The following is an 11,195-nucleotide window of genomic DNA, read 5'->3' as shown; positions in this document are numbered from 1 at the left end:
TTACAGTTTTTATCAGCTGTTCTTACTGTTTTTATCAGCTGTTCTTAATGTTTGTATCAGCTGTTCTTAATGTTTGTATCAACTGTTAATGTTTGTATCAGCTGTTCTTACTGTTTGTATCAGCTGTTCTTATTGTTTTTATCAGCTGTTCTTACTGTTTTTATCAGCTGTTCTTACTGTTTGTATCAGCTGTTCTTACTGTTTGTATCAGCTGTTCTTATTGTTTTTATCAGCTGTTCTTACTGTTTTTATCAGCTGTTCTTATTGTTTTATCAGCTGTTCTTACTGTTTTTATCAGCTGTTATTGTTTTTGTTTTATTTTAAGCCTGTATTTTGTATTTTTGTAAAGCCCTTTGTGATTGTATCTATGAAAAGTGCTATATAAATAAAATTTACTTACTTACTTATACCAAACCATGGCACTCATACAGAGGTATATTCTAAATCATGACTAAGAGATTTACTCCCTCACTAACAAGTGCTGTCTGTACTGATCTACATGAACTTAATGCATAACTGTATTTTTTGTTTGTATTTGTGAAAAGGCTTAAACATGATGATCAAATTATTAATTTAACTTTAGGATTTTGTTGTTCTGATAATTATCTCCTTCTCTTTGAGGTCACCGAGTCATGCGTTGCCATAGAAGTGCAACCGTGAGCAGCGCTGACAAGGAACTGGTGTTTTCAATCAGCCTCACTGGGAAAAACCACAGTGATCGAGAGGGAGGGAGATGTTTTGGATTCTGGTTGGGTTTAAGTTGTTGTTTAGTTTAAATTGTTTAAATTAAATTATTGTTTAAATAACTGTTTTAAAATGTTTGTTTTCTCTTGAGATTTAATTTAGTTACGTGTGTGCTATTTTCCATACAGAAAATGTAAATGTTGGCTCCACCCATCTTAATTAGAAATGGTACAGGCTAATGTTTTAAAAGCTGTGTAGTTGTGGTGGGACTCTGTTTTTTTTGTTGTTTGTTTTTTTTGGTGGTGGTTGAGGATAGTGGAAACCAAGTTTTTGAAAATGTATATAAGAAAAAAAATCAGAGCTCTGCAACTTTTGGATCCTATCTATTTTTTCTGTTTTGGTGTGTTTTACTTGCTGCCCGGGGCCATTTTTAAGCCTGAAAGTTTTTGACTTTGCCCTCAAACCTTACAATGACATGTTATATCCCATAAATACAATTCTTTAGGTAAACCACAAAAAGATCTAATAAAGAGCTTATAAATAACTGAATGCTGTCAGAGAAATTCCTTCTTTAAGTGTATATATAGTAAAAAAAATACATAAAAAACTGCGTCACTATTATGTCCATGAAAGTGTGTGATCAACTCGATTTCAGGACTGAGCCTACCATTTTTTCATGTTAATAATTGAAGACTTTACCTTGTGAACTCAATGAACCTTTGTAATTGCTGAACTTTGGCAGAATGAGTGCAAATGTAATTGTTGACATTTAAAAATCAACCACATGCCATTCAAGTGAGACACTTCCAAGATTTATCTATTGTAATGTTTCTGACTCTAAATAAACACCTGCTGAGGTCCAAACCACAATTATATATAAAAAAATAAATAAATAAAACAGTTCTGTTTGTGGTGTAAAAAGAAAGCTGAGAAAGACGAAATGAAGCAAATGCAGAGCTTATCAAAAATAATTTCCTTATACTGTAGATAATATATGAGGGAGTGGTGGCGCAGAGGTTAGAGAAGGTGGGCCTGTGATCGGAAGGTTGCCAGTTCAACTTCCCTGACCAACATCAAAATGTGGGTGGGAAAGGTGAAACGCACATCTGCCTCCACCGTCATTCGCCCCACTCTGGGCCCTTGAGCAAGGCCCTTAACCCCCCACCATCTGCTCCTGGCGCCCTAGATGGCAGCTCAATGCTCCACACAGAGGGCTGTGGTAGCTCGGTGGTCTGTGGTTGCGGCAGGAAGGGCATCCGGCGTAAAAACAATCGCCAAGTCTTCGTGCAACTTAGTTCGCTGTGGCGACCCCTGAACAAAGGAGCAGCCAAGAGAAGAAGAAAAAACAACTGTAGATAATAATTTGAAAAGTACTCCGATATTTTTTTTTTGGCCCCTTCTCATTTGATAACGATTTCAGCTTTAATAAAAACTTTTTAATAATTTCAACTTCACTTAGATTTAATCTTGTTTATTTTATTTTATTTTTTTACCAAAATGCAATTTTTTGTTGTCACCTCCAGCTGGCTTTGTGCCTCCCCATCAGTGGGAAACCCTTAGGGCCTTCTATGCCTTCAGAGAAGGCCTAAGAATTCAGCACATATACAGCAAGTTTCTTTCGGCTGCTCCCTTGTGCAGGCGTCACCACAGCAAGCAAACTCGCACGAAAGATTTGGCAATTTGTTTTTTACGCCTGATGCCCTTCCTGATGCAACCTAGGCTCGAACCCGCAACCTCAGGATTACAAAAGCTACCGCAGCCGACAAGAGTTCAGCACATATGAAATGTTAAATTTAATATTTATTTTATACATAATATACATTTTTCATTATTGTTTTTGCCATTTTTTGCCAATTTATCTTATTTTTAAAATTACTTCGCAGTTGAGAAAGATCTTTTAACAGAGAGAAGCTTCTGTGTGCATATTTGTGCTGTGGAGTCCTCTGTAGTGCGTCTCACATATGGAGTACCTCAGGGATCTATATTTGGCCCCCTTCTGTTTTTGTCTTAATTTGCTCAGATCAGATTTGCGTGATCAGATCATGTAGGCGCACGTGACGTCATCACGTTGTGCTGGCGCTGCAGGCATCCTTGTCAATGGGTTGCCATACAAAAGCAGCGCTTTTTATATCTGCGAGTTATTTTGATGGAATGGCCGATGTTCGATATTTAACGCAAATATCGGCTGATACCATGCCGATAATATCGTGCATTCCTAGTTCTGTGGGTTACTATAAAATTTCAGTCAGAAATATTGAAATTACATGTTGTGCTTGAACGTGAGCCGTAATGCATGCTGGGTAGTCTTGGGACGAAATGGGCAAACTTTTCCAAGTTATGTGTTCAGGTAGATTGTTCGTATTGGTTGTTGTTTGGTGTAGGATTGATATTTACAGTATATTCAGGTTGTCGTTAGTGACTTTAAAAAAGGACACAATGAACAAGATGTTTAAGTGATTCATAAAAAGGGGGGAACACCTCCTGTCATAGCAAGTTTCTGGAGCATGAAACTGAAAAAGGGAAGTTATCCGACTGTGGCTCTGTAGTGTCCTGAACAAGTCCAACCTGTAAAAAAAAAGCAAGGCAACATTTCAACAAGCTAGCTGGTCAGCGTTTAGTGTAAAATCGGGCAAACTTTTTTACTCCCATAGCAGTTATTTAGACACAAATAGGTTCCTTGCTGTTGTTTTTTGTCTCAACACCCAACATAAAAACGTACAAAGCTACAAACGCTCCACAAGATGATTCTGTTATTTGATGGCCTTGTTCTATTTCACATCAGGTCAGAAAATGTTTGTTCCAGGTAATTCAACTAAAATTGGACAAGATTGGCTCTAACACGGCACAACGAGCAACGTGTGGTGTGAGAACATCTTTTGTGTGGATGCTTAGCTCGGCCCTGAGGGATGCGCTGAAAGAGTACATTGAGCCAGCAGCACAAATGGAAGGCGCTACTGGAATGAGGAGACAGAGCAACAGCAGGGAGAGCTCCATCATACATGAGAGCAGGTGAATGGGGACAGACAGGAGAACAAAATCAAAGGAGGGTGCAGGAAGAGCGGAGGTCTTTGTATGTCAGCAGACAGATGCTACAGTCACTAGTGGGCTTTTTGGGGAGGGGAATAATTGTATGTGAAAGGTCCAGTGGAAGGTGGGAGTGAAAGTAGAGCATTCAACAGAAACACAATGTTCAGGAGGTTGAAAAATATCAGCCATATGCCGTCACGTTTATTAAAAAGTAAAGTTTACCCCGTTTCAAATAACTGCTGTCCTTAAAATCGTGGCTCAGACCTTTTGAAATAGTGTTCAGTGGAAATGTAAAATAATACAAAGTATATTGCCTGTTGTACACAGCTTATTGAATGACTTCTGTTTAGAGAAATGGGATAAAACTGTGACCAGATTAATGAGCTAACAGCTAATCTGAGCGGATATGTCCGTGTTGCGCACTAGCTTAGCACTACGTTAGTGCTGGCAGTTGTCGAGTGGGGGATGCATGACAGAAGCGGAACGCTACGTCTGTTGCTTTTCAGCTAGCGTGTCTGTATTGCGTAGGCCTGTCACAATAACAAATTTTGCTGGGCGATTAATTGTCAGAAATTATTGCGATAAACGACAATATTGTTTGAAATTTTACAATAATTAGTAATTGTCAAATTTAATAAGAAATGTTGATTTGTTTTGAGTGTAGCACCTGTTTTTGACCACCGGATGGCAGTATAAGACTGTTTGAACCAAAGGATGGACAGTTGAGCAGCGTCTCTTTAAGAAAAATGGGAGGGAGGGCCCTTGATGTGACGTGGGGTGACATGGTGGACCCTGGGTGTGGTTTGAGCTCTTTAGCATAGCATTTTTCACATAAAGCTTTTCATAAAAAAATTCAGTAAACAAGTTCTCGGCTTCTTTTTCCAGAGGAAAACTTTTTACACGAAGGCATGGGTTTCAACCGTGAATTTTGGAGCTTCGGCAAGACGGAGGCTTTTCCCCAAGGTCAGCCTGTTAGCTTAGCTCGTAACTTAGCTTCTCAGCATAGCTGCTTTTAACGATCCAAAAATGCGATATTGGTTCTTTAAAATAGATTTTAAAGAAAAACGTGAAAGGGAGGAGTCAGTGAAGAACACCGGAGTTGCGCTGGGTCTTCAGTAGCATGAGAGAGACACAAAGAAACGATAAAGCCGATAAATGAAAATGAGGTCGATAATTTTTATTTATCGTGCGATTAATTGATTTATTGTTTATTGTGACAGGCCTAGTATTGCACGCTGCTAGCTTAGCACTACGTCAGTGCTGACAGTTGTTGACAGGGTGGTGTGGGGGTGGAGGGGGGGTTCAGTAGGCATGGCACTCGGTTCTGTTGACAAGGCAGGGCGCCCTGCTTGTATAATGGTATATAATAATGGTATATAATGGTAGGGGAAACACTGGTTTATGTGACCATACATTGTATTATTGTCTTAAGATGATAGTCACAGGGGTTCTACTTTTTGGAACGCACTTAATTATTTATTAATTTTATTTATTATTAATTACTATTGACTTTTTTTTTCCTTTTCACTTCTTTAATAGTAAAAATATTTTTATAAGTATTTATTTATGAATGAGAAGTGATGGGAATAAGGTTGCAGGAGAAAGGGGTGAGCTAATACAAGTGTATACTTCTCCCCACTCCTTTGAGCAGAGGAATATTGTATATTAGTAAATGTTTCTGACATTATCTGCTCGAGAAATTTAAGAAAAGAAAAAAGGAACAGGAAAATTGACAGCGGTGTAGTAAATAGGGCTGCCACAAACAGCTGGCATAACTGATTATGAAGTCTGACAATTCTTTTTATGTATGTTTTAAGCATGGGAGTACTTCATGCCAGCTGACAATCACATGGTTTGTAACTCTGCAAAGTATTTTTAGGCTGAACAAAAGCAGAAAAACAAGGCACACAAAGGCTATGATGAGCAGGACACATCTGTCTGCTATAATTTCCAGTGAGAGGAAACTGTTAATGCTGTTCCACACCGGTGTTGTGTTGAGTTGTGTTCATTCATCGAGATGAAGTCCTTCCCCAGCCTCGCTCGTTTTTCTCTTAACCTTGGTCGGCTTCAGCAAAGTTTTAAGTAAAATACAAGAAAAAATATTAACGTTTTGTTTCTTTTCTCCATTGTGGAACAAGAAACAGCTCCTGGAGAAGCGATCTTGACAACTGCTTGTATTTTTGTGCAGGTTTTATTTAGCCTATTACTTCTGCTGGATTTAGGCATATTTAATTGTGCAGATCATGTTAATTCCTAAACTAACATTTAAATTTGACAAATTCATATATAATGCATACAATTCATAAGTATGACCATTCATATAGAAATAAACCAATGAATTTGAAGAATGTTTTTGTTAAAGTTGCTTTAAAATTACGGTAATAGAAACCTGATAGGAGAACGCCAAAGCCAGAACAAATCTCTACTACGATACAAATGGGGAATTGTTTTATTTTCATTACTTTTAGAAGCTTGCTTCATCCTGAGAGATTTGGAGGAGTGAAGTGCATTTTCTGGTTCTCCACCAACAGCCCTGATAAGGTCTTTAACTCTCGACACAGATTGATGGAAGGGGTAAGGAGTCATAGCAATCGTCAGGAGACGCCTTCGCCACACAAAGGGTTTGTTGCTTTTGGGAGATTGTTGACAAAATGGTAAATTGTGTGCATTGTCCCAGAAAATGTCACTGGAGCTCACAGCACTTGCTGGTTTTGATGTTGGTGGAGATGAATTCAGTCTGAGTCAGCAGGTCTGGAGGTACAGAGACTTTAAGATTAGTCAAAGACCACAACATGATGGTGGTCTGGGATAAAATTTAAATGAGCTTTCTGTTCTACATTTTGCCACTAGGTCTTAAAGGCTAAAATGAGGAGAAAAAAACTTAAGAGAAACATGCTTGACTAACGTATTGCAAAGTATATGTTGGTCACATTAGAATTACTGTAAATACTGTGTGTACATTATAAACTGTGCATATTTTGTATACAATATGATCATTATCCTATTTTCTGCACTATACATTGCTCCGGAGTATAAGTCGAGTCAGTCAAAAAAATGCCTCATGAAGAGAAAAAAACATATATAAGTCACTTTAGAGTATAAGTCATATTTATTATACGTCACCGCTGACCCCCTGGGAAACATGGGTCCTGCCAAAAATCGACTGGCTGCCAAAAATCAATTGGCGGCCATGGGAGCATGCACGGGAGGACTTGCCGTTGTAGTTCTTAGAAATTTAACAAGATTACCGGCTAAAAACAATTATTTGTTTGCTCGAAATTATAGCAAAGGTGCATCTCAGTTTAACTTTTCCTTAATAAATGCACTTTAATGGTCAAAACAGCCTCATTTTGCCTGGGCGGCGCAGCGCATCGCGGTTGTGTCAGGACTGAAAACGGTCCGCCCTAGTTGGCAGTCGTGCCCCGTCCCTCCGCCGTCAGAGCGGAGAGGAAGGGAGCAGTGAGGCGCATGGTCTGCGGCCCCGGGAAGCAGCAAGGCACAGGCTGGGGGACGTAGAGCTTGCGGCCGGAGCTGCGAGCTCTACAGCATTCCTCCACAGTCGGCGTGGTCCATATTCATGTTTGGTTTGGTTCATGTCAGTTAGGCCTGTCGTGATAAACAATAAATCAATTAATCACATGATAAATTTAAATACTACACTACTATGCGACCATTTCACTGTGCGCTGACCGGCCGGTTGAAAGAGGTAAAAAGTTCAGTTAAGCTTCAGATGGACTACTGCCAACAACCCAAACAGGTGAGATCACAAAATATTCCACGTCAGAGCAGGGTTCATCCAATGCAGGCAGAAACAGGGGAAGCATTTAATGCGCTTTGATGGCTCCTCAGCTCTGACCTTCTGCCCCCTCAGCCGCACGCATCCGCCGACCATTAATAATAGTCAGTGGTATAAGCAGTCAAAGCCTAATTAAAAACGTTGGGGGGGGGGGGGGGGGGGGGGGGGGGGGGTTTGGGTTCGGACCTGTAATTACTGTTAATTCGTCTGATCGGGTGGGGTTAGGAGATGGTGACTGCGGGCTGTGGCTGGGTCGGTTCGAATTATTTGGACCCGAGTACTCTACACGTAGTTTGTTACTTTGTATCTCTACATAGACCTTAAAAAATTGTGTAAGTTGTGCAATAAATTTTTACAAATACAAATCTTTCTTACACACACATAAGTTCTTATCTACGGTTGCACAAAGATATAATTATCAGACATTTTAGTTTACAAGGTGCAAAATGTATTCACAAGTACTCATCCTAATTTACAGGCACAAAATATATGACTGGAATTTGTGCCCGTAATTGGGTGGTTGACTTACATGGCGGAAGCCATTTTGGATTTTGGCGCGGCAACCCAATTTTCGATAGACCTTTCTTACACCTAGATGCTGCCACACACCAAAATGGAAGTCGGTACCTCACTTAGTTTTCAAGCTCGCAAGATGAACTGGATGGACAGACGGAGGGGATTTCCAAAACCCCTCCGCTCTGCGACAGGGGACGATTAGAGACTTATTTGCTTATTATATCGTAATATTTATTTTCTTAATTAAACCATTTTATCTAGAGCCAACAAACAGCTGGCAGCTTCTTATTAGCCACCACCCATGCCTTAACTAAACCTTATTACATCTACTCCAAGACCAAATTCCAAATATGCTTCCATTTTCTGCTTTTCAAATAACCAGTTTGGACAGTTTTCTCCCCAGCGAAAAAGACTCACCACTGAAAAATTCATGACCTTTATGATCCAGACAGTGAGTGCCAGGTTAACGATCATGGTGACGAGGAGCAGCAGCAGGAAGAAATAGATGCATCGTTTCCTCCAGCCGCACAGACCCACTGGGTACACGGCATCGCAGCCCGGCCGCTGCAGGTGCACGGACTGAGACGCGAGGAGGAACTGCTCCTGGGTGATCTGGGAAAGAAACGCAGAGCAACCTTTACGTTGGCGAGCAGTCAAGGATGCAGTCACTCCTCACAGAGATGATCACATGTTGTAAGGGGTTATTACTTGGCGAGCGCCAAATGAATCTACACTATATTTTTAAAGTGGTGCCACTACCTGGGAAAAAAAAGAGAATTTGTCATGTTATTAGATGACCCGCTGCTACAGCCTGAAACATCCATCCTTAGTAAAAGGAGGAGGATACCGTACTTTCCACCGTATAAGTCGCATGTATTATGCGTCACCGCTGACCACCCACAAACATGGGCCAGTGTTCTGCCAAAAATCGATTGGCTGCCAAATGGCGGCAGCGGGAGCGTGCATGGGAGGACTTTAACAAGATTAACACTTAAAAACAATTATTTGTTTGCTTAACATTATAGTAAAGATGTGTCTCAGTTAAACTTTTCTATAATAAATGCACTTTGATGGTCAAATCAGCTGCATTTCGCCGCGCTGCCCAGGCGAAATGCAGCTGATTTGATGTTTGCTCCAGGAGTTCCAGAGCGAGATGAAGGTGGCCGCTATGGCAAGCCAAGAGTCTCATTAATAGCCACTTTTACCTACTAATGAGACACTTGGCTTGCCATAATGTCTGAGGGCCCTCTAACGGCTGCAAATGGTAATGTTTGATATTTTTCATGTCAGAACTCATGAAATAGTCAGATCTCAGCCAAAAATTGGATTATAAATATGGGGAAAAAAATGTATATTAGTCACTTCAGTAAGTCGCAGGACGTGCAAATGTATGCAAAAAGGTGCGACTTATACGGTAAAAATTACAGTACTTGTTTTAGATGGTAATGCAACAGAAAACTGATGTTTCAACATCTGCATAGAGGACTACAGATTCAAGGAAACTTTTCCCAGTAAAAAAAATAAAATAAAATCTAACTCTGAACCTGAAATCAATCATTTATGTCTGTTTTTTTTAAAAGGGAAAACCCCAATATTTTAAAATTGGGGTTCTGTAGTTTTGAAGAAACTGAGGTTAATTCAGACAAAAGGTGGGAATCTTTAGAAGATTTCTATCAAAGGGCTGCCATGCGATTATAAACTGTGAATATTGCTGCTACATCCAGATATAAGGACCAATGAGAACAGACACCAAGGCTCAGAATCAGTTTTAAGTTTATTTACAAGGTATATAAGCAAAAATCCAGGGGAGGGGCTGGAACCCTGACGAGAAGAGAGAGGGTTCGAGACAAGTCCTTGATGTCAAGGGTGATAATGATATTGCAGTTCTTTCTTACGATGGAGGTTGGGGTCAGGCGTGGGGAGAGTTGACCCAAATAGTTCCAAGTGAAGGAGGTGCAGGTGAAAGGCAAGTGGTGGGAAGGAGTGGAGGCAGCTGATGAGGCACAGAGGAGCTCGCGATCCGCAGAGGTGGAGTCAGGAAAACAGGACATCAAAGGTAACGCACGGAGAAAAGCACAAGTCGTTGATATTTATCTTTAAACACAAGCAGAAGGCTAGAACAAGACTACCGTTGGCAGGTAATGCTCCAGCGGTGGCTGAGTGTCTTCTGAGGCCCCTTATGCTCCTCATGCTCATCAAGTCAAAGGATCACAGGTGTGGCTAATTCAAGTCTGACTGTGGGAGCAGGAGCTGGCAGAGCAGAACTCTCACATAAACAGGATTACAGATGCATGCTGATCGTTTTGAAACTTGTTTCACATAATAAACACTGACTTATATGTATATTAAAGCTTAATATAAAGGAGCGCAGTAACCAGTCCAGAAATCGTATGCATCACAGGCTGCGTGCCACGAATTACACCCATTCAACACGCTCTCTTCAAGAATTAAGATACGGTTTGTTCATAGTTTTCTATAGAACGGTTCAAAAAGATTTGAACTTTGATCTTACTCAAAGCTTTTACAAAAGTATATACCGTATTTTCCAGCGTATAAGTCGCATCAGTCAAAAAAAAAAGCATCATGAAGAGGAAAAAACATAAGACGCTTCGGCATACAAGTCACATTTATTATACGTCACCGCTGACCCGTCGCATTTATTATGCATTGTTTCACATACCATTATACAAGCAGGGTGCCCCGTCAACAGCACCGAGCGCCCCGTCTACCTAACCCCCCACCCAAACCACCTGTCGGCACTGACGTAACGCTAAACTAGCAGCTGGCAATGCAGGTATGCTAGCTAAAAAGCTAAAAATAGCCTCTTCCCTCATGCTAAATCCTCACACTGAATCCCCCCCCCCCCTCGAAAACTGTCTGTACAAACAGTGCACTTCTCAGATGTGTCTCTGCACCCCCCGAAAAAAAAAAAAACCTGTTGGTACAGACAGTGCGCACGGCTGAGATGTGTCTCCGTCTCTCCCCCACCCTGCTCTAAAACTGTAATACAGTAACAAAAAAGGTTGAATCATGTCATCTGGACTTCGTTTTTTTGTTAAAAAGAAACGTTTCGCCCCTCATCCAAGAGGCTTCGTCAGTCTGAGGCCTAGCCATCTGGTATTACCCAGAAGCCACCCTGACTCTTGTGTTTCAAGCCTGCCTCAGATACCCC

The 11,195-nt window shown here is 40.7% G+C and overlaps 1 protein-coding gene across 1 annotated transcript in view; it reads right to left on the bottom strand.

The window, feature by feature from the left end:
* Positions 1–8,896, bottom strand: part of LOC119428115 (zeta-sarcoglycan) — a 59,454-nt gene extending 50,558 nt beyond the window's left edge. The window contains exons 1-2 of the mRNA XM_037696129.1: positions 8,876–8,896; positions 8,441–8,635 (exon numbers count right to left, since the gene is read on the bottom strand). Coding sequence (XP_037552057.1) covers positions 8,441–8,635; positions 8,876–8,896 — 216 coding nt within the window. The remainder of the gene's footprint in view (positions 1–8,440; positions 8,636–8,875) is intronic.
* Between the last annotated feature and the right edge of the window lie 2,299 nt (positions 8,897–11,195).

Source organism: Nematolebias whitei, chromosome 1 (genome assembly GCF_014905685.2).
Source record: "Nematolebias whitei isolate Nwh7 chromosome 1, NemWhi1, whole genome shotgun sequence".
NCBI classification, from domain to species: domain Eukaryota; kingdom Metazoa; phylum Chordata; class Actinopteri; order Cyprinodontiformes; family Rivulidae; genus Nematolebias; species Nematolebias whitei.
Note: the sequence above shows the minus strand (reverse complement) of the source record. Positions and strands in the feature narration are given on the sequence as shown.